The following is a 24,265-nucleotide window of genomic DNA, read 5'->3' as shown; positions in this document are numbered from 1 at the left end:
AAATAACATGGAAGTCAAATTCATATATATGTATACACAGTATATTGAATACCATATAGTAATGATATGTATATAATAGATTTATTTTTAAGAAAATCCCACGGCAATGCGCAGGGTATACTTCTAGTTAAAAAAAAATTAAGCCATCTGAGTGTTAATTAAAGCTGATGAGGTCCGTCTTCCTCCATAAGAAAGAAGCCTTCCTCTCTGACCCGCCACTCTTTTGATGACACTTTGAAGGCTTTTTTTTTAGAAGTCAACGGGGGAGGGGGGGGGGGGGGGGGGGGGGGGGGGGGATCTCCCACCTGATTTCATTTCATTGCGGCTCTTTTCGAAGCCAAATGTTAAGATACATTGGTTCAGACAGAATCGCACACGTTGAACACATATCGTCTTCTCTCGATCTGGATCCGATCTGAGAGTGCCAGCTGCATGATTGAATAAAAATCGTCCGAAGGGAAGAGAGACCCCCAGTGAGGCCCATTAATTGATTATTACATTGTACTAGTATATAATGTATGTTGTGTTCTCTTCAGATCCGATGCTATCGGAGGAATCGATATGGCCAGTTCGAATCTTTAGTCTATACTAGTAGTACTATTTAATTTGAGCATGCAGGCATCGAGCTTGGAAATCATTAATGACAGAAAAAATACACACACACACACACACACACACACACACACACACACACACACACACGAGATCGAGACACGCACATGCATGGGCCTTTGTTGTAGTATCCAACCCACCGCTAGCTAGCATAGTATGCCTAGTAACTATCCAGCGTCGACGACCATGGCCGCCGCTCCTGCGAGGTTGTTGTGCCTCAAGTTCGCCGTCGGACCGTCTATGCTGGCGCTGCTCCTCGCCGCCGTCCCGCCGCCGGCGGAAGCAGCTGCTGGCGTCAAGTTACACGTCGACCGTCGCCAGGTTAACATATTATTAGTTATCATTAGCATGTATATATAGGCTAGCTAGTTACCATTATTGTTGTGTTTTCATAGTAGCTTTTATCTGTTGGGTGTATTATATATATTTGCATTGCCAATAATCATATCAGTCATTAACACATGACAATATACATGCATCATGCGTGCAGGTGGTTGTGGACAATGGCATGGTGCAGGTGTCGCTGTCCACGCCGCAGGGCCACATCACCGCCGTCCGCTACAACGGCGACGGCCAAAATCTGCTGCAGTACAGTGCCAGCCACGTAAACTCGGGAGGGTATGCCCGGCCGTGCCTAGCTAATTCCTCTGTTTTATGTGTCGTTTTAGTTTTCATACAAGTCGATCAATAGACCGAATTTGCAAAACAAAACAAAAATATATCAAGGATGATACAAAAAAAATTAATTATAAAATGTACTGTCAAAATATATACTTCGTGGTAGATTGAGGAAACTAATTTGTGTTGGACAAAATTAGAGAAGTTTGATCTAGTACAATGTACAAAATTAAAATTAAAATGATATATTTTAGGCGGGGCAGGTTTTCTAATCTATGTTGAATCCATATTTCAAGTCACATTGGACCTGTCGAACCAAAATCTTTTCGAACTCTCTTGCAGGTACTGGGATGTTGTTTGGAACTACCCTGGCTCATCAAAACTAGAAGGACTGATCGATATGTGAGTGTCTGATCCATGTTGCTCATTACTTAGCACCTGCTCCCCCCGTTTCAAATTACAATTACAAAACGTTTTAGCTTTTCGAGATATATTATATTTTATTATATGTCTAAACATATATAGTGTATATCTAAAATATATAGCAAAAACTATATATATCTAGAAAAGTTGAAACATCTTATAGGCTGTAGTAAATTACTAAATATAAGGTAGGCCATTCATTTAGCTGTGAAATCATCTTGTGTATACGCGGAAATGTAAAACTTTCGTTGGTTTCTGCTGCCATGGAGTTGTGGATGTAGGCAAACTCAACATCACCGACGGAAGTAGATGTTGCGGGGTTGACTTCTTTTATGGCCACATGGGGTGCTTTAACGGGACAGAGTTCGCTCATGCGTTAAATAATAAGATAATAATAACTATTTAGCACACAAGACACGCTAAATAGTTGTCTAAGTCAAACTATTTTAGGATTGTGCTAAGTTAAAAATTTTAAGTTTAACTGACTTTATAGAAAAAAAAGTACTAACATTTATACCACCAAAGAAGCATAATATAAAAGAATATCTTATTTTGTATCTAACTATATTGATTTTGTGTCATAATTAAATATTAGTGCCTTTTTCTGTATAATTTTGTCAAATCTAAAAAGTTTGACTTTGAACCGCTCTAGAAGTTGATTTCTTTACGGATAGAGGGAGTAACACTTTCCGTTTGGTTTTCTAGAGATTTGATAGACTGAGATGTTTAGCTTTAACTTAGCTCAATACCACACTTATTACTTCCTCAATTTCATATTATAGCGCACACTAGGATTTAATTTGGCTTAGTCAAACTATTTTCTTTCTATTTTTTTTGAAACAAACTATTTTCTTTCTAATGAAGTGCATATAACAGTTGTATAAATAGACCCATCACCCATGCATCGTCTTTTCATAGAGTTAATTTATAATTTGTAGAAATAGGTGATTAATTGTAAGATTATTATTAGTGAATGGTCAAATTAAAGTATACGTCTAAGAACTTATGCTAATTCAACTTATAGGAAGAAGCGAATGGAGTATTCAGGAGTACTTATTATTTTTTGAACGAATTTTATTACTTATTACGCGTGATGAAGAATGCGGCAGAATCAGTACTGACCTATTTATTATGTATATGCTTGTTGCCACCAATGCATGCATCATGTTTAATTTGGCCTTGGTTGAACTTTTTTTTTCTCGAATACGCAAAAGTTTTGTGCATCTTTGTATTAAGATCAAGAAATAGTAAAAGTTACAACGGCGCACTATGAACATGCACACTAGGGTTGGGGTGTTAGTGTTATACAATCGGCTCTGCCCTTCCTAACGTAAGAAGATCATGGGCTATTACTCGCTAATCATACTTCATAGCCATAATCGCCGATCAGACGCGCTGGCATGCACGGCGCCTCGGTCGCTCTCCTTGTGGGTCTAGGAAGAGCTGTCGCATTGCCACCGCATGCGAGGGGTTGAGCTGGTCGACCAAGATGCTGTCGTAGGTGTCCATGGACGCCATGGAAGGCCTCGTCTGCCCGTCGAGGTAGCCATCCGCTTCATTACCAGCACCTCTCCCCGTTTCGAAACCGGGACGCGTGAAAGCGGTTGAGTGGCAATCCTTCTGCTGTGAATTGTCAACTTTGGTCGTGCCTCTACATCTAGCTGAGACAGTGGCGGCGACGACACCTTACGCAGGATCTTTGCGGTGAACCGCTTCAACCTCATGGTGGCGGAGCTTGCGTGATCCTTGGTAGGTGTGGTTGTGTCCGCGGCTGGGGGTGGCACTAGGGCTATGTGGGCGCACCTTGTCATCCACGACGGCGGGCTATCCCCCTCGTGGTGGCAAGGTAGGGGTGGCCACGCCCTCGCCTGAGGGTATGTTGTTGAAGCACGCCTCGACCTCCATGGTGTGTCTCTCCCATTGTGGCATGACTGGTGGCTGCCCCTGCTCCAGCAACAGCAGAGGCGAGGCCATCATCCAAGCCTTCGCTAGAGAACTGGTGTCCACCAACGATGCATCCTCATCCTGAGGAGCAGTCGTCGTGGCGGGCGAACACCCAGGCACTGGTGCTTCTGATGGCCGTTTGACAATGCGCGAGTGGGCGAACTCCTCCAGCATTGGGTCGGCCCACTCGTGAGGTCCCATGCTCACGCACAGCTCCAACACTAGCGGATCTAGCACGTGGAGGTAGTGTGCAGTGGTAGAGGTAGGAGCGTCGGTGGCGGGGGTGTTGGGTGTGTCCTTGCTCGCCGGCTCGCTCCATCGCTGCCAGCATCGTCGTCGGCTTCTGCTGGAGCCCCTACGGCCCCTACCGTACTCGGTGGGCCGCCGTGGGCGTGTGCTGGGGGGCCGGTGGCTCATCTCCACGACCAACACCACCCTTTGCCTTCATCATCGCAACAGACCTGATCTACTTGCAGTCCCTAGCAAGGTGGCCGAAGTTGTGGCAACGCAGACAACGTTGTGGCAACCGACAAGTCGCTACTCTGTGCGAGTAGGAGAGGCAGTTAAAACATCTATCGCGAAGCTCTACGGGGATCCTCCAAGCCTGCGGGAGCTACTCTTTGCGAGGCTCAACCGAGGTGGCCGCGGGTCGCATCTCAGGCTGGGGAAGGATCTCCCACCACCCATCAGCGTTGGGAGCGGAGACCCGTCCACGCTGGCCGAGGCGTTGTCGGGCAGGGACGCGGCCCTCCACTGGCCGAGCAGGTATGTCGGGCACCAGCTAGGGACGTGGCCGACTGCGACTCCGCCGTCTTCGTCCATGTCCCTATCGTCCCGTGTCCGCTCCTCCACGGCCTAGAACCACTGAACGAATCTGGGCGTGCGGCCGGGACGCAGTTACCGGCTTCGTCGGTCGATGGACAGTATCCAGGTAGGTTGTGGGGTGGTCGTCATTTGACTCCTCGCCGTCGTCATCCACCAACCGACGACGCTTTGTGCGCCCTCCCGAAGGCGGGTAGATCGGAGTCGCGTTCGGCGAGAGCGTCGATCCTGGTGTCAGCGGCGGCTGTGATGGAGAGGGGATGTGCAGAGGCGCTCTAGAGTAGCATCCCGCGGTGGTGGTCTCGACGCTATTGGTGGCTACGGCTGTGGGGCACGGCGTTGCCGGCGACGTGGACGGGGCGGTGGCGGAGCCCGGCCTTGGTGTCGTCTATGGTGTGGAGGGCCGTGGATGGGCTGGAGTGCCAGAGCAGAAGGCAGCGATGACGGCTGAGGCGGAGTCGCGGTGGCGGCGCAGGAGCGATCCGACATAGCCCGCAGAGGAGGAGAGGCGCCGGCATCGATTGCTTCATCCGGGGGCACACGAAAGGTGCGACGCGCCGTGCTGAGTCTCCGCAGCGGCCACAACGTCTGCCCTAGCGAACTGGACCTGGGTGGTGAGCCTTCCAGCTGAGGGAGGGAGGAGCGCAGGGTCTACTCTGCCGCGGGTGGCGGCAGCGAGGGCGCGCATCGGGACGTCGTGGCCGCGGATCCCGATAGCTCAGGTGCGGGCGCGCATCGCTTGGCAGCGTGGGACGCGTCCCCAGGTCCCTCGTGAGGGAGAGTTGGGGAGGGGGCGGTGGGCGCAGCGGGTTGTGAGGGCTCCGTGGAGGCCTATTCCGTGGTGTCTGGCGTCGCCGGTGGCGGCGGGAAGGGGGGCCCAGGTGCTGCTTGACGCGCGCCCCGGGACCGCAGCCCGCGCGAGGGAGAGGAAGATAGGGGGCGGAGGACGCAGAGAGGGGCGGGGAGGGGGCCTCCGGTGCCGGGGAGGGGGCCACCGGCAGCGGTGGCACGTGGTAGAGGGCGGCTGCCAGGGGGGCTAGCTGCCAGCCCTAGGGAAGCCCGATCTGCAGGCCCATCCTGATTCGGAGTGCTTAAGGTGGCTGGGGAGGGAGCAGGGAGGTGGAGGGAGGGGAAGGGGGCGGGGGAGGGGGCCGGCGGCGCTGGGGAGGCGACAGCGGGGGGTGGCGGCGGCCAGGGGAGCCGCCAACCCTATGGGTCGCCCAGTGGGAATATTCTTGTAATCAAGTATTACCACATGTAACTCAACAATGATTTAGGGACCAGCCGTTTGGTTGTACTACTATTATAATGATTTTGTATTTAAAAGGTGGTCATGGCGTCCGCCTCCGGCCAATCGTCATTGTTACTCGGCTACTTTCAAAGATAGATTACGTGACCACCTTGATCTGTAAGAAGGCGGGCACGGACCACCTCGATAATTTTCAGAGGCAGTCGTCTTAGAACGCCCATCTCCATAAATGATTTTCAGAGACAGGTATTTTCCTGGAGGCCCTTTGACCATTTATGGAGGCAATCTCTAGGTGTGCTCGCCTCCATTAATCAGAGAGCCTGTCTCCTAAAGTTATTTGTTTAGTAATATTGGTTGGAAATTTCTTCTCTCTTTCCATGATTGCAAATCATCCTTTGTATTCTCTAGCACAGCAGAAAGATGCATATACATGATTGCAATTTTCATTAATTAATCATTGCTGATTAATTTATGATCACAGCTAGCTAGCGTAGCGACAGGAATGACTATATATTATACAGGTTGGATGGTACAGAGTTCCAGGTCGTATCCTCAGATGAAGAGCAAGTGGAGCTTTCTTTCAGGAGCTCGTACAATCCATCACATCCACATAGCCTCCGGCTAAACGTAGACAAGAGGTATATGCATGCTGCTGTGAAATTAATGTTTGTTTCCAATTAAACGGCATGCCAATAATATATTTAGTTTTTGCAAAAATCAATAATGTTACTTACTGTTGTAGAGGCAATTAAGCAATGATGAGTACTGATGAGATGGACGACTGCATAATCATGCACAGGCTTGTGATGCTGCGAGGCAGCTCTGGGTTCTACTGCTACGCCATTTTTGAGCATCCCCGGGAGTGGCCAGCGCTCAACATCTCCGTGGCTCTCCTCGCCTTCAAGCTCAACGAGGACAGGTTCCGTTACATGGCCATCTCCGAAGATATTCAGAGATACATGCCGAGTGCGGCGGACAGGGATCCACCACGTGGCGTGCCGCTGGACTACATGGAGGCCGTCCTGCTGGTGGACCCCGTGGAGCCGGAGTTCAGAGGCGAGGTGGACGACAAGTACCAATACTCGCAGGACAACAAGGACAATACGGTGCACGGATGGATCGGCGGTTGCGGCGTCGGCTTCTGGGTCATCACTCCCAGCAACGAGTTCAAGAACGGCGGGCCGCTCATGCGGGAGCTCACCTCCCACACCGGCCCCATCTCCCTCTCAGTAAGCATAATTAAGCATGCATGCAACTAAATAAGCATCCATCCATCTAGATCGATCTAGCTGCCGTCCATATATATCATATCCAAGCAAATGTGACATGCATCCATCCATCCGGAAGGTGTTTCTAGGACCGCATTACGTGGGCAGGGATATGGTGGTCAATTTCGAGGAGGGCGAGTACTGGAAGAAAGTGCTGGGCCCCGTCTTCGTCTACCTCAACTCCGGCCACCACCCGCAGCTGCCCGGATGCGGCTCCAACTATGGCAATAATGTCAATTATCTCTGGGAGGACGCTAGGGCGCAGGCGCAGGCGGAGGTGAGCAAATGGCCTTACAGCTTCCCACGGTCACCGGACTTTGCGAAGGCAGGCGAGAGAGGTTCTGTCACAGGGAGGCTCTGGGTAAGAGACAGGTACAGGTCTTACTACGACGACGATAAGCAAGGGCAAAGGCAAGGCGAAGGCGATGGCGCGGCGTGGCAGCCAGCTGGGTTGGCTTATGTCGGCCTCGCCTCACCTGGCGAACCTGGCTCCTGGGCCACGGAGAGCAAGGTATGTATGTTTGTATGCATGCATGCATCTCAACATTTCATGTGCTCATTCCACTACATACAATACAATTGGTTGTGTTACGATTTGTGCCATCCAATCCGACTTAACATTTCAACAACCATGCAAGCAGAGGTATCAGTTCTGGACGAGGGCCACATCCGACGGCAGCTTCAACATCGCCAATGCCCGTGAAGGAGTGTACAACCTGTACGCATGGGTTCCCGGGATCCTTGGAGACTACATGCACGCCTCTCCTGTAACCATAGCCGCGCCACCAGCAGCAGGTGCCATCGTCAACCTTGGTGACCTTGTGTTCGAGCCTCCAAGATCAGGCCCCACGCTGTGGGAGATCGGCGTCCCGGACCGGACGGCGGCGGAGTTCTACATCCCTGACGCTGACCCAAGGTACTCCAGCAGGCTCTTTCTCACCAAGGACAGGTACCGGCAGTATGGCCTGTGGGAGAGGTACGCCGCCATGTACCCTGTGACAAATGGCGACCTCGTCTTCACAGTCGGCAAGAGCAACCACTCCAGGGACTGGTTCTTTGCCCATGTCACTAGGTAATAGTATTATATACACTGCTTACTGATCAGCATAAAAAAAATATATATATTCTACAGGTGACCATAGAATAATTTATTCTATAGCCACTGTGTGTATAATAGCTAGTTACGGAAGCTAACTCATCTCTGATCTCTTCATTCATCATCTCGCATCTATATATGCACATGCTGCATATGCTTGCAGAAAAATCGTGGGCAATACAACGACGAGCATAGTGCCAACAACATGGCAGATACGTTTCCATCTGGACCGAGTGGTAGCAGACGGCACCTACACCCTGCGGATTGCCCTCGCAGCTTCTCACAAGTCCAGACTGAAGGTACAAGTGAACAGCGGCAGCAGATCCATACAAGGGGTGTGGCTTATGGGCGACAATAACGCCATCGCGCGGCACGGCATACGTGGCACGCAGTGGAGCCTGGACATGAATTTCAAGGGCGACCTACTCAACCAAGGGGACAACACCATCTACATCAACCAAACGAGAGCCCACCTCTTTGCCGGGGTCATGTACGACTATATTCGCCTTGAAGGCCCTCCTCCCACATAGCGCCCTCGTTCTCTCCAGCACTACTATGTACTTTGGGTAATGTCGCGGGTTTGATTCCATGGCAGTATTATATAGTGGGATCTAGCAAGGCTACATTATTTTCAAATGGCAGAAGAAATATTTCTTTCAATCCAACGCAGCACGCGATCAATTTTGGACATTAATATAGGCAGCAGCATCTAGCTAGTACCACATAAACTCCTGTTTTTTTAAATGAATCAAGCACAAGAGCTATCAATTATATTAATAAAAATAAACCTAAACTCGACGGTACTACAAAAACAACAAAGCAACAAATGAAGCCATTATCAACAACAGAAGGTTGAAATGGGACCTCAACACATGCCCGCACAACATCATCTTGGACTTGCCAACTATACACCGCTAATCTAGCACTATAAAAGCTCAAAAGTACCACTGCCCCGCCGATCACCACCCTGCACCACTAACCCCAGACGACAAAACGGGAAAAAAAAATCTTTGCAACACCACTGCACAGCATCCTGCATGCGACACCCTATGATCATGTAACATGAGTCCTGTTTGCTCCATCTGTTGGTTTGGATCTCGCAGTTTCACACGAATCACGGACTCGCTCAACCGCACCGAATTTTTTATTTTTTTTTGCCCTATTTTTGAAAAAAATTCACAAATATGTCCTTGACGTAAGATTTCAAAATCGGGACCATTAGCTCAGCGCCATCGTTGCTGGCGCCGAGGTCTTGGGCTCAACGCAGATGTGGCGGTAACTTGGCAGGCAGCTCGGCACCGTAGATCCTGGCGCCGTATATCCTGGCGCCGTGGTTACTGACGCCGAGGCGGTGTTGTAACTCCGCCCCAACCTTCCTGCCCAAGCCTTATTCCTCTTCTTTCTCCTCCCTCACCTCGCCGTCGCATCCGTCATTTGTGCACCGCTGCCTCACAGCCTCCGCCTGCTCTTCCTCTCCCCCGTCTACGACCTCCACCGCATGTGCCCTCCGCCGAACGCTGTGCGGCCCATAGAGCGCGGCGGCACTCCGGCCCACCTCTGGCCAACTGCGACGACACCACGTCGGAGCTCCCCCCTCCCCTCGTGCCTGCGCCCTCCCTGGCCGCGCGGCGCGGCACGCAGGGCGCCGCTGCGCCACGCTGCACCAACACGGCCGTGGCACGCCGCGGCCCCGCAACAGCGCCGGCCCGCCTCCGGCCATCTCCCTCGCGGCGCTTCGTCCTCGCGTACTCCTGCAGCAGCGACGGCCGCGCCCACCGCCCGCAGGCGCAAGGAGGCACCAAGCGTCCTCCGCCGTCACCCAGGGAGATGCGAGCAGCAGGTAGGCTCTCCTTTTTTCTCTCTTTTTATTTCCTCAATTTTCCCATATCATATATTGATATGCTCATGAAAATTCATTTGCAGGGCCACTCCCTCTCGCTGATAGTGTCTACCTCCTCCTCCTCCATCATGTGACAGGCACGAGGAAAATCATGTTTACTCATTTTGGTTCTGCAAGCTCATTTACATCTCTGAGCATTCAGAAAAACGAATCTTTGTGTATGTCATTCAAACACATAGATGTTAGTTGTCCATTAGCCAATAAATTACTTTCTCCTTTCAGTTAGCTGTCATATCCATTAGTTTTGTTCATTGCTGCAGTGCAATTTCATCTTCTACCGGATAATCTAACGCAATGTTTCTTCACCGAAAAAAACATGTTTTGTTCAGTTGCTGAACAGAATTTGACAATGTATTTTCTCTGCACAGAAAAAATTGTGATGATCCTTCTCATACACTACATAACTTCTTATTTGCGACAAAGTCATGCTGGGCTACGATCATAAGAGTAACCTGTTGCCCCTCATCTTGGTTTTGATGCTTACTACAGAATGATTTCTTTTTTCCCAGGTGTCCACTTCGTAGATTTCAGTGCGCAGCCGCCACGTGACAGGGGTCCAATTAAACCTCGCAGCCACCACATTGATTGTTTTGTGTTACTAAACTAGATGTTACCTCAAAAGATTTGATTTTACATGCTGCACATTAATGGTTTTTGTTATTAAATTGTCAGGTCATTATCTACTTACATCAAGGACTTCCCACGTGGTCATGACCACGCTGAGAATTGTTGATTGATTGAGTTGAACTAAAACAGATCTATTTTTTCCCCTAATATTCTTTCCATTCTATGATTTCATATCAGTCGCTCCCATCGACCTATAATTCTTCTTGCCTTGTAGATTTATGTGAACCTTCCCCTGTATGTGCCACCATATTATAATAAAAATGATACAAGTCTACGTCCTATTCTTTGAAAGCAGTCACGAAAATAGAAAAGGACATGAAGCTGTTTATATAGATTGATCTCATAAAAAAACAAACATTCCATTATTTTAAACATTAATTCTGGCTCTGTGCTGCTTCGGTTTAGCTAACAGGTGTTATGTTTCCATCCTGACAATAGGTTCTGTGAAGGACATAATTGTAGGTCTGCATTACAACCAAATCAAGGTAGCCAAAATTCTTTGCTGGACAATGTTACACTTTTCACTACTGGAGGCGGGCTCTTTGCCGAGTGCCTGTTGCACTCGGCAAAGGCAGCTTTGCACTCGGCAAAGCCTTTGCCGAGTGCAACACTCGGCAAAGAGCCTCCGTCGAATCCCCTTCCGGTAAAGGCTGCGTTGCCGAGTGCCAAATTTTGGGCACTCGGCAAAGGCTTTGCCGAGTGTCGTGCGGGCACTCGGCAAAGATTTGACGCCGTCGGCCGACGGCCGACGCCGTCTATTTTTTTAAAATAAAAAAAACTCTTTGTCGAGTGCCACAGCTCCGGCACTCGGCAAAGAAATCTATTTTTTTTAACATCTTTGCCGAGTGCCACATCACCGGCACTCGGCAAAGGGTGTTTTTTATTTATTTTTTTTTAAATTTCTTTGTCGAGTGCAATGACCATTGCACTCGGAAAGCGTGTTTTATTATTATTTTTTTAATTTTCTTTGCCGAGTGCAATGGTCATTGCACTCGGCAAAGCCACCTCTAAATTTCTTTTTTTTTTGTTTTTTGCTTTTCAATTTAAACAACAATGCATATATATATATAATAGAAACCACAATTCAACGGCAATAAATTACAAACCACATTTATATATTACAAACGACCAAATTTGTCCGAAATCCACAATTTATTACAAACCACAAGTTCACAAGTTCGATACATAGAAACTAGTCCGCAAGTGGCTCACGGCGACTGTGCCCCAGCGTGCGATCCCGGCGACGGTCAGGGTGCGGATGGCCCGACTTGCGATGCCGGCGACCCTCTGACCTGGTTCGACGCCGCCCCCGATGTCCGCTGCACAAAAAAGAAGATATTGCACGTGAGTGACAAGATAAAAATGTAAGGAGTTTAAAGAAAAGTTGAAAATTTCGGCAGCACCTCCCCTGCACGGGGACGTTTCCAAAACCTGCAATAAAAACCGTCGGCATGATGGCCGACGTCCACATTTGGGGCACGATGGCCAACACAACCACAAACCCGGCACAAAGGCCGTCAACGACATAAACGGCGCAATGGCCGACAACCCTGCGGCTTTACCTTCTCCTCTGGCGAGGGCGGGGATGACGGCGTGGACGAATGGCGTGGACGACATGGACGAACAACGTGGACGAACGTTCGTCCCCTCCACCTCGGCTTCCTCCCCCTCTCCCCTTCTCCTCCTCCTTCTTCCTCCTCCTTCTTCTTCCTTTTTCTTCTCCTTCTTCCTCCTCCTTTTTCTTCCTTCTTCTTCTTCCTTCTTCTTCTCCTTCTTCCTCCTCCTTTTTCTTCCTTCTCTTCTTCTTCCTTCTTCTTCCTTTTTCTTCCTCCTTCTTCTTCCTCCTTCCTCTTCCTGCTACCTTCTTCCTCCTTCTTCCAGGGCCGCGGCGGGCTCGCCAGGGCCGCTGCCTTGGGCTAGCGCTGGGCAGGCGGGGCGTGGCCGGGCGCGCCGCTGCGGGGCGCCGAGTAGCTGGGGCGGCCCAGAACCAGTGGCCGGAGGCCGACCGGGGTGGGGCGGGGCGGGGCGGCGCCGGAGTGGGGCGCGGCCGGGGTGGGGCGAGGGCGGGCAGGGGGCGCCTGCGTCGGGCGCGGCCGAGGCGCCCCGGATCCGGTGGCCGGCCGTCGGCCGGGGTGGGGAGGGTGTCTACATGCGGAGATGTCTGGGTTTTAGGCATCCGACATCGCAACTTACTCGAAACCTTCTCAATTTTTTACCATAGACTCTACATGCGATAACACGACGCCCCGACAAGTTTCGTCATTTTTGGACTTCGTTCAGATTTTATATAATTTAAATACACTTTTCCCGCAGGTACCTCGTCATGTTACGTCAACAAGATGCTCGAAATTTCATGTGAGTTCCTGGATACGACCTCAACATACACCAAATATCATGAATATCATTTTTTGAACGACCAAATTAGATTATTCCATGCACATGCAGTTCAAATTTGAAATATTCCATAAAATTCAACGAAACAAAAAAACTAACAAAATATAGCAAAAAAAGTCAAAATTGTCGCAAATTTGAACATGGAGTTTTAAATAATGTGGGAAGGCCTCACAAAAAAATGGGTCAAAAAAACCCAAAAAAATATTTTGCCGAGTGCCGGCCCTGGCACTCGGCAAAGAGGTCATTTGCTGAGTGCCAGGAAGTGGCACTCGGCAAAGAAGGGATCTTTACCGAGTGCAGGGCCTTGGCACTCGGCAAAGAATTTTTTTTAAAAAAAAATTGACGGTGTGGGCGGGCTCGGCCGTCAAGTGCCATTTTTTTGCCGAGTGCCACTCTTTGCCGAGTGTTGCACTCGGCAAAGTGGGCTTTTGCCGAGTGCCGCCCTTTGCCGAGTGCCGGGCACTCTGTGGCACTCGGCAAAGCCACTCTTTGCCGAGTGCTAGACTTTGCCGAGTGCCACCCAGTCCGGCACTCGGCAAAGAGTGGCTTCGCCGAGTGCCCGATTTTTGGCACTCGGCAAAGCTGGCGGCACTCGGCAAATTTGCGTTCTCCCATAGTGTTTGTTCAACATTTCATCATGACCTCTTTTAATTTCAAACATTTGCCATTCTTCTTCCATAGGGTGATTAGGAAAAAGGATATTTTAACTTAGAAGATTTGGCTACATAACAAAGCGCACGACCTCCTACGTACTATTGCCGTTTCTGAAAACTAAAACTACGCTGCGTACATAGTCTGCAGGTACAAATTCCTCCCTTCTAAAATTGGTGCATCGTGTCTTTCTTTATTTCTGCATATTTTACTTCTTTTCAGCACTATCTGTTTCATTATTCCGCCTTTCTACTTTCCTACAGCAGTAGCCTGATTTGCTAATTACCTGTTGATTGTAGAGCAAAATGTTATATAGCCCTTGTTTAGTTCCACCCCAACTTCCAAAAAGTTGCTACAGTACCTGTCACATCGAATGTTTGCGGCTCGTGCATGGAGCATTAAATGTAGACGAAAAGAAAAAACTAATTGCACAGTTTGGTGGGAAATTGCGAGACGAACATTTTGAGCCTAATTAGTCCATGTTTGAACACTATTTGCCAAATAAAAACGAACGTGCTACAGTAGCCCAAAATCCAAATTCCTACAACTAAACACAGCCATAGTGCCCGGTAGCCACTACATACTCCCTTATTCCAATAATATTTTTAGGTGATCATGCGGTTGCCACTATCTCATCTTTGGTTCACAAATTCAAGGTTTGAAAGCAACAGATCATTAACAAGAACGGCATTATTATTTGTAATCCATCATTATGCAAAGTTTGCAACTTTTGCGGTGTGCTTTGTCATAATCCCGTTGCCTTCTGCTCTTACTGAATACTCATCTCTGCAGTCTTGCTGTAGTTTTTTTTTCCACACCTGGCCTGTCAATTCATAGTTTGATCTTTCTTATGACCACAGTGTGTCAGACTCGATCAGTCAACTCATCAAAGGCTTATAGTGCTCATAGCTCCAACCTCTTGGCATCATCGTCAGGACATCCTTCCACCATGTGTGCTTCACGCTTCTCCAATTTGACAAGGGTAGCGAATTTTTAGCAGCTTAGCGAGTTTACCTATTTTGGTTATGCTATTCATATGTAACAGCAGTATGTTTGCTCAAGTACCTTTGTACGCAGACTTTATTTGCGGCTTGGTATGCAAGAGGAAATACACACACATTTGTACGTGCTTATATGCTATTAGGCAATAAAAGGACGACTTATTGCTTCTGCATTTCTAGCCCGTGCAACGTGTTAAAATGGAGTGTTTAAATCATAATTGACTGATATATACCACCTTTGCCACTGCATCTAAAACTGTTATACATTGTTAGTCTCCTGCCCGCGAAGCGCGGGGTTACCCGCTAGTTTCTATATAATTGGTGGCAAATGACATGGCCACTGGTTGCAAGCCGCATGCTACCTAGCTTGCATCTTCCAGAGTCCAGAAGGAAGGTTTAATTAATGGTCATAAATATCCCTTGGTGATTTGTTGCTCAAGCTCATTGAAGTTCCAAGCATCATTGACCGAGTATTCACCTGCAAAATAAGCCTTAGAAACCTTCACAAGCAACAAATCTTCACTGGACTAGAACTACAGCTGAACCATGTAGACAGTAGCCAAGAGGCACAGAACAGAAAATTACCTATTGAGTCTCTCCGCAAGGCAGTTAAATGAGCACAGCTGCAGGAAAATGTATAGACTGAATTTGGTCACCGAAATATATTAGCATAAAAGAGATGTCGATGGATAAGAACAGTTACTAAAATGAAAATGAGGGAAAAAAGGAGCATGGGGTTATTCTACAATTAAACGACAAGAGTAATATCTTAAACTACATCAAGAAAAAAGTGTAGGAACAAGTATTTGGGTTCAGTGCAACAAATACATGAAACTAGCCAACTTCAGTAAAATAGCTAAGTTATTTTAAAAAAAAAAACTTCCAGCCCAAAGACATGAAAATAATACTTGTGAAATATGAATATCAAACTTGGGCCTGCTAGTAAGGGTAAGTTCCAAGTGAGTACTATTAGTATGTATGCCAATTGACCAAGATGGTAGACTCGGTTAAAACTTTGGCAGAGCAAGTATAAGCAGGGTGCATAAGCATAGGCCCAAAACACATAGGGACCGAATGTATGTTCCTTTTGAGCAAGTAACACGAAATATCAAATTCTGTCTGTAGAATGCAACCCAAAAAACATCATCAAGAGGAGTACAGGTAATTATACGAACAACAACAACAACAACAACAAAGCCTTTAAGTCCCAAACAAGTTGGGGTAGGCTAGAGTTGAAACCCATCAGAAGCAATCAAGGTTCAGGCACATGAATAACTGTCTTCCAAGCACTCCTATCTAAGGCTAAGTCTTTGGGTATATTCCATCCTTTCAAGTCTCCTTTTATTGCCTCTACCCAAGTCAACTTCGGTCTTCCTCTGCCTCTCTTCACGTTACTATCCTGGCTTAGGATTCCACTACGCACCGGTGCCTCTAGAGGTCTTCGTTGCACATGTCCAAACCATCTCAACCGGTATTGGACAAGCTTTTCTTCAATTGGCGCTACCCCTAATGTATCACGTATATCATCGTTCCGAACTCTCGATCCCTTCTTTTATGACCGCAAATCCAACGCAACATACGCATTTCCGCGACACTTAGCTGTTGAACATGACGTCTTTTCGTAGGCCAACATTCTGCACCATACAACATAGCAGGTCTAATCGCCATCTATAAAACTTGCCTTTTAGCTTCTGTGGTACCCTTTTGTCACATAGGACACCAGACGATTGCCGCCACTTCATCCACCCTGCTTTGATTCTATGGCTAACATCTTCATCAATATCCCCGTCCCTCTGTAGCATTGATCCAAAATATCGAAAGGTATCATTCCTAGGCACTACTTGACCTTCCAAACTAACATCTTCCTCCTCCCGAGTAGTAGTGCCGAAGTCACATCTCATATACTCAGTTTTAGTTCTACTGAGTCTAAAACCTTTGGACCCCAAAGTCTCCCACCATAACTCCAGTTTCTGATTTACTCCTGTCCGGCTTTCATCAACTAGCACTACGTCGTCCGCGAAAAGCATACACCAAGGGATGTCCCCTTGTATGTCCCTTGTGAGCTCATCCATCACTAAAGCAAACAAATAAGGGCTCAAAGCTGACCCTTGATGTAGTCCTATCCTAATTGGGAAGTCATCCGTGTCTCCATCACTTGTTCGAACTCTAGTCACAACATTGTTGTACATGTCCTTAATGAGCCCGACGTACTTCGTTGGGACTTTATGTTTGTCCAAAGCCCACCACATAACATTCCTTGGTATTTTATCATAAGCCTTCTCCAAGTCAATAAAAACCATGTGTAGGTCCTTCTTCTTCTCCCTATACCGCTCCATAACTTGTCTTATTAAGAAAATGGCTTCCATGGTTGACCTTCCGGGCATGAAACAAAATTGGTTCATAGAGACCCGCGTTATTGCTCTCAAGCGATGCTCGATAACTCTCTCCCATAGCTTCATAGTATGGCTCATCAACTTAATTCCCCGGTAATTCATACAACTTTGAATATCCCCTTTATTTTTGTAGATCGGTACCAATATACTTCTCCTCCACTCATCAGGCATCTTGTTCGATCGAAAAATATGGTTGAACAGCTTGGTTAGCCATACTATAGCTATGTCCCCGAGGCATCTCCACACCTCGATTGGGATACCATCCGGTCCCATCGCCTTACCTCCTTTTATCCTTTTCAACGCCTCTCTGACCTTAGATTCTTGGATTCTCCGCACAAAGCGTCTATTGGTGTCATCAAAAGAGTCATCCAACTGAAAGGTTGTGTCCATATTCTCACCATTGAACAATTTGTCAAAACACTCTTGCCATCGATGTCGGATCTCATCCTCCTTCACCAAGAGATGCTCCCTTTCATCCTTAATGCACTTAACTTGGTTGAAGTCCCGTGTCTTTCTCTCATGAACCCTAGCCATCCTATAAATGTCCTTCTCTCCTTCCTTCGTACTCAAATGTTGGTAAAGATCCTCGTACGCTATACCCTTTGCCACACTTACAGCTCACTTTGCAGTCTTCTTTGCCACCTTGTACTTCTCTATGTTGTCCACACTCCTGTCATGGTACAAGCGTCTATAGCATTCTTTCTTCTCCTTAATAGCCATTTGGACTTCCTCATTCTACCACCAAGTATATTTAGCCTCGCATCCACTTCCTTTGGTTACTCCACACACCTCTGAGGCCACCTTCCGAATGTTGGTTGCCATCTTGTCCCACATGTTGTTTATGTCGTCTTCTTCCTTCCAAGAGCCCTCTTTGATAACCCTTTCCCTGAATATCTCTGACGTCTCGCCTTTCAGTTTCCACCACTTTGTTCTTTCAATCTTAGCTTGTTTATCCCTACGGGCACGCACCTAAAAATGAAAATCTGCCACCAAAAGCTTATGTTGAGAAACAACACACTCCCCTGGTATCACCTTACAATCTAAGCATGCTCATTTGTCCTTTCTTCTTGCGAGGACAAAGTCAATCTGGCTACAGTGTTGTCCGCTACTGAAGGTCACTAGATGAGATTCTCTCTTTCTAAAGAAAGTGTTGGCTATCATCAGGTCAAAAGCTACCGCGAAGTCCAGAACTTCCTCCCCCTCCTGATTCCTACTACCATACCCAAAACCACCATGAACTGCCTCGAAACCTGTGCTTATAGTACCTACATGCCCATTAAGATCTCCTCCTATAAAAAGCTTCTCACTACTAGGTATAGCTCTAATCAGGCCATCTAAGTCTTCCCAGAACTGTCTCTTAGCACTCTCGTCGAGGCCTACTTGGGGGGCATACGCACTAATTACGTTCAAGACCATATCACCAACGACAAGCTTGACTAAGATAATCCTATCTCATTGCCTTGTCACTCCCACCACACCATTCTTGAGGCTCTTATCAATCAAAACTCCTACTCCATTTCTATTCGCGACTGTCCCTGTGTACCAAAGCTTGAAACCTGTATTGTCCACCTCCTTCGCCTTCTGACCCTTCCATTTAATCTCTTGAACGCATAATATATTTACACGCCTCCTAGTCGTGGTATCAACTAATTCTCTTAACTTACCTGTAAGTGACCCTACATTCCAACTACCTAAACGGATCCTAGTTGGTTTGACTAGCTTCCTTACCCTTCGCACCCATCGACGACCAGATATTTATTATCTGCTATGAATTCAAAAGTAGGAAAAGAGGAATGTAAGAATACCTATCTTCCAAACTGCGCTCAATATCAAATTGGTATATTGATATACGTCTTGGTGAAAGCTCTACTGTTTCACCCCTCCGTGCTTTGTCATACATCTTTTCACCACCAACCTGATTTCATGGTTGATTAACATTGTGAGCTTCTAAAATTTGTCATATATCTTTTGGAAATAACGCAACTTGTGAACTTGTGATTTCATGGTTGATTAATTGAGTAATAGGCAGTGTGACGGCAGATGAAAGATCTAACAGTAATATCAAACTGTATTAGGTATTATGACCAAATCCAACTATATCCTTATGTCATTATTTACAGAAAGCGCAGTAAACAAACAAGTCCTGAGATAGTGTAATAACAGTAACCTATATGCACCTTATCTTTCTGTTTCCCTTTTTTATCTTCATAGAATTAACAATATACTTCAAGTGGTTTGCTCGTGCCTGTCACATGATGCAGGAGGAGGAGGTAGACACTATCAGCGAGAGGGAGTGGCCGTGCAAATGAATTTTCATGTGCATATCAATATATCATATGGGAAAATTGAGGAAATAAAAAGAGAGAAAAAAAAGGAGAGCCTACCTGCTGCTCGCATCTCCCTGTAAGGAATTTGCAACATGAGTAGTTGCACCTAAATCAACCCACCAAGTGGATTTATCATAACATAAATACAGGGATTCATCTACAAATGTAATAAATTCATCACCTTTCTTTAGCAGAGATTTCAGGAAGTCTGGACAATCCCTCTTGTAGTGTCCCTTCTTGAAGCAGTGCTTGCACTGATCTTTTTCAGCTCCACCATACTGCTGATTCTCAAAATCCTGGGGTTTCTTTCCCTGTGAATTGGAGGAAGAGGCCTTATCCCACTTAGGTTTCCCTTGTGGTTTAGAATTCTTGCCATTAAAGTTCTTTCTTTTGTTATCCTTCACAAAATGAGCGGATTCACCTTGTGAGGACTTTATCCTCTCCTCTTCTTGAGCACACATTGAGATGAGTCTTTCTATGCCCCATCTTTCAGGCTGCATATTGTAATTCACAATGAAGGTGTCATATTCTTTTGGCAAAGAAGCAAAAATCAAATGAATCAGGAAATCCTCCTCCTTCAAATTCATTTCCTTTAGCTTAGATGCCGTAGTGTTCATCTTCAAAATGTGCTCTCTTATGCTACCACCAGTGAATTTCTCATTCACAAGGTTCTTAATCAGTGAACTTGCGTGGCCTTGGTAGACCCAGTAAACTGACTCTTGATTTTCTCAAGATATTCTTTGGTAGTAGCACATTCAGGGATTGAGCCCCTTATCTGTTCTTCTACAACAGGCACTTGCGGATGGAGAGAGTCTATTGCCTATGTTTAAGGTCATATTTCATTCTTATTTCAGCATGATCACGCTTTCGAGCAGCAAAATCAACGTCAGATTCATTTTCACCTCTCACTGGGTCCTCTGGCTCAGTAGGACACGGTGAGGTGATGGCAAAATCGACCTCTCCCAACGCAAGTTCCAATTCATACTTCTCCCGCCACACACGGTGATTGGTTCCATTGAGTGTCGGGATGTTGGCAATGTTCACAATGCATTTGCCTCCTGAAATCACACCAGAGTAAGTAAGAAACATTTATACATAAAATTTCATGCTTTAACTCAACGTTGGTCAAATTAAAACTTATAATTCATCCATGCAAACATTTTACATCACCGTTGGGCAGAAGTAAAATTAATGCACAATTTCTCATGGATCAAAATTATAATATTGTCATTAACAACGTTGGTCCGAAAATAACAACATCATAATCTTATCAAAATTATCATAAATTCATCACTTCTCTTAAATTAAATTATTCCGTTGGTTCAAATTTAATCAAAAGAGAACAAAAATTATCATACACAGCGGAAACATTAATAATCTTTTCATATTATTATTTTTCCAGAAGCAATAAGTACTTTACTGTTTTCTGGCAAAATATCGTTGGATAATAGAAAAAATTGTATCAAAATCATTCAAATTCAACAAAAAATATGTATTAAAATTGCTCCTGGAAAATAATAACAAAATTTTTCTTTCATTTCATCCCAGCGCGGCCCAGCTCGCCCATACGCGTGGCCCAGCCAGCAGCGCGCGCTGCAGCGGCCCATCTGTCCACGCCCGCACAGGCCGCACCTAGGTCGCAACCTGGGCCTGGGCCGGCAAAGTGCCACGCACGCTCGTGCCCGCCTGGGCCGGCGACGGCCCGAGCATCCGTGACCATTGGTTCTGATTGGACGGTCGCGCGCGCGGATAGGGAGAACAAAAACCCCGCCCGCAGCCGCGCCCTCCAAACCCTAGTTCACTTCTCTCTCTCGGCCTCTCTCTCTTCGCTCCTCACACAGCAGCGAGGCGAGCGGGTGGTGGAGCGAGCATGGCGCCATCGCCGGCCCCCTCGCCGGTGCATGTGCTCCCCAACGGGTGAGCACGCCGCCATCGAGCGGCCAGGCCGCGGCGCCCCTTTGGCCGAGCTCGGTGAACAGCGCCCCGAATCGGCTCTTCTTCTCCCGCGCCGGCTAAGGTGAGGTTCGGCTCTTCTTCTCCCGCGCCGACGAAGGTGAGTCCGCCCCCTTTTTACCTTCTTCCCCATCCTTTCTCTCTTCTGGGATTAACCCGTGGTGGGATGGGGAAAATTAGGGTTAGGGATTTGCTTTTCGATTTGATTTTGCCGATTCGGTTTTCTGTTCTTTGATTTCTTTTCTTTTCGTTCATCCGAATGGAAAACTAGGGTTAGGGTTAGGGTTCCGACCCTTCTTTTCTTTCTTCTTCCCCTTCTTCCCTCTTCGGATTTGGGTCTAGGGTTCGGGTTACTTTGACCGATTTGAAATCGGTTTGATTTGATTTTTTTCTTTCGCCTGATTCGAAAACGAATGTCTCTGTTCTTCTTTCTATTTTCTTTTTCCCAATCCGGTTTCTTCTCTAACCTAGCTCCGGTACCATTGTTAGATTTCTTAGGACTCAATCGAGTCAAGTTCACCAGATCGGGTATATAGAATAGGAATACATGTTCAAGCTTCACAGTATATACACAAAACCTAATGCATGAACTACAGAGATATAAAAGGAAGAAGAGGGGTAGGTGGAATAGGAAGTCACAAGCCATCGAAGGCTGTAGTGGTCGAAGCCGTCGGAGTGGTGGAAGCGCCGGTCACGGACTCGTTCGCGGACGCCATCTGCGCTCCGGCAACGACGTTCGGTGGAGAGAGAGGAGTCGGTGCAGTGGCACCCTTGGCGGTGGCGTGTGCGTCGGGGTGGCGTTGTCGGCGTCGGTGGTGCTTCCCATCGCGGCAGCGCCCCTTCTCAAGATCGGGTTAGGGTTAGGATGTCGGTGGGATGACTGGTGGCGCGGTGAACCTCGTACTGCGAGCCCCGGCCCCCACCTTTCCTTTATAGCGCTGTGTGACGGGGGCCCACCAACCATGTAGGGTTGGGCGCCCCCGATCAGGGCGCGAGAACAAGGCCCAAAGGCCATTGGGCCTAATGGCGTGGGAGATCAATCCAACAGTTATTATTGAGTTGCTTCTTAGAGATGAACATGAAGTTCCAGAAAAACATCAATTTGTATGGATTATTGACTTAGCAAAAATGTTAGTATGAAGCAGCCAAGGTCATACATGGTAGCAAGTAATATTTCCTCAACTTTTCTTTTCCCCTTGAGAACTCTAAGCACATGAAAACTTTGATATGACAATATAAAGAACCATCTCACAAATTGGTGTCACTATGTTAGTCACATTTCATTCATTTTGTTTGCATGCAGATTCGTTTCAACTAATCCTGAGCCAACAGTAGTGATTTCTGTAGGAACGCATACGGCGCATGCAAGATGTATTTAAAAAGGAGAGATGCAAATGTCGGGATTATCGAACTTGGGAAAGCCATAATCCCAACTATTATCAGCATCATCAAAGAGATGACTGGTACTGGAACGTAGAAACGTTTTATGCGAATCAAAGGACAAATTTTAGGGCTACGCCCAGGGAAGCTGACCCTTGATGTAGTCCTATCCTAATCAGGAAGTCATCCGTGTCTCCATCACTTGTTCGAACTCTAGTCACAACATTGTTGTACATGTCCTTAATGAGCCCGACGTACTTCGTTGGGACTTTATGTTTGTCCAAAGCCCACCACATAACATTCCTTGGTATTTTATCATAAGCCTTCTCCAAGTCAATAAAAACCATGTGTAGGTCCTTCTTCTTCTCCCTATACCGCTCCATAACTTGTCTTATTAAGAAAATGGCTTCCATGGTTGACCTTCCAGGCATGAAACCAAATTGGTTCATAAAGACCCGCGTTATTGCTCTCAAGCGATGCTCGATAACTCTCTCCCATAGCTTCATAGTATGGCTCATCAACTTAATTCCCCGGTAATTCGTACAACTTTGAATATCCCCTTTATTTTTGTAGATCGGTGCCAATATACTTCTCCTCCACTCATCAGGCATCTTGTTCGATCGAAAAATATGGTTGAACAGCTTGGTTAGCCATACTATAGCTATGTCCCCGAGGCATCTCCACACCTCGATTGGGATACCATCCGGTCCCATCGCCTTACCTCCTTTTATCCTTTTCAACGCCTCTCTGACCTTAGATTCTTGGATTCTCCGCACAAAGCGTCTATTGGTGTCATCAAAAGAGTCATACAACTGAAAGGTTGTGTCCATATTCTCACCATTGAACAATTTGTCAAAACACTCTTGCCATCGATGCCGGATCTCATCCTCCTTCACCAAGAGATGCTCCCTTTCATCCTTAATGCACTTAACTTGGTTGAAGTCCCGTGTCTTTCTCTCATGAACCCTAGTCATTTGGACTTCCTCGTTCCACCACCAAGTATCTTTAGCCTCACGTTCACTTCCTTTGGTTACTCCACACACCTCTGAGGCCACCTTCCGAATGTTGGTTGCCATCTTGTCCCACATGTTGTTTATGTCGTCTTCTTCCTTCCAAGAGTCCTCTTTGATAACCCTTTCCCTGAATATCTCTGATGTCCCCCCTTTCAGTTTCCACCACTTTGTTCTTTCAATCTTAGCTTGTTTATCCCTATGGGCATGTACCTGAAAACGAAAATCTACCACCAAAAGCTTATGTTGAGAAACAACACACTCCCCTGGTATCACCTTACAATCCAAGCATGCTCGTTTGTCCTTTCTTCTTGCGAGGACAAAGTCAATCTGGCTACAGTGTTGTCCGCTACTAGATGAGATTCTCTCTTTCTAAAGAAAGTGTTGGCTATCATCAGGTCAAAAGCTACCGCGAAGTCCAGAACTTCCTCCCCCTCCTGATTCCTACTACCATACCCAAAACCTCCATAAACTATCTCAAAACCTGCGCTTGTAGTACCTACATGCCCATTAAAATCTCCTCCTATAAAAAGCTTCTCACTACTAGGTATAGCTCTAACCAGGCCATCTAAGTCTTCCCAGAACTGTCTCTTAGCA

The 24,265-nt window shown here is 47.0% G+C and overlaps 1 protein-coding gene across 1 annotated transcript; it reads left to right on the top strand.

Annotated features, from left to right (window-relative positions):
• The first annotated feature begins 1,105 nt into the window (after positions 1-1,105).
• Positions 1,106-17,632, top strand: LOC136544818 (uncharacterized). Its single transcript, XM_066536884.1, has 8 exons — positions 1,106-1,230; positions 1,573-1,632; positions 6,190-6,306; positions 6,468-6,897; positions 7,016-7,447; positions 7,578-8,008; positions 8,196-8,545; positions 16,912-17,632. Exons 1-8 carry the CDS (start codon positions 1,121-1,123, stop codon positions 16,941-16,943), a joined length of 1,962 nt encoding a protein of 653 aa, XP_066392981.1. The 5' UTR covers positions 1,106-1,120; the 3' UTR covers positions 16,944-17,632.
• Positions 17,633-24,265: the final 6,633 nt, after the last annotated feature.

This window comes from Miscanthus floridulus, chromosome 3 (genome assembly GCF_019320115.1).
Source record: "Miscanthus floridulus cultivar M001 chromosome 3, ASM1932011v1, whole genome shotgun sequence".
NCBI lineage: Eukaryota > Viridiplantae > Streptophyta > Magnoliopsida > Poales > Poaceae > Miscanthus > Miscanthus floridulus.
The sequence above is the reverse complement of the archived record's forward strand: the minus strand, read 5'-3'. Positions and strand labels throughout refer to the sequence as shown.

What these genes read in the sequence shown, in the direction of transcription:
- LOC136544818 (XM_066536884.1), top strand. Translation starts at nt 1,121, where the DNA reads ATGGTGCAGGTGTCGCTGTCCACGCCGCAGGGCCACATCACCGCCGTC. An exon ending in CTAGAAGGACTGATCGATAT is followed by an intron (nt 1,633 to 6,189) that starts GTGAGTGTCTGA and finishes TATATTATACAG; the next exon opens with GTTGGATGGTACAGAGTTCC. An exon ending in CCTGGGCCACGGAGAGCAAG is followed by an intron (nt 7,448 to 7,577) that starts GTATGTATGTTT and finishes CCATGCAAGCAG; the next exon opens with AGGTATCAGTTCTGGACGAG.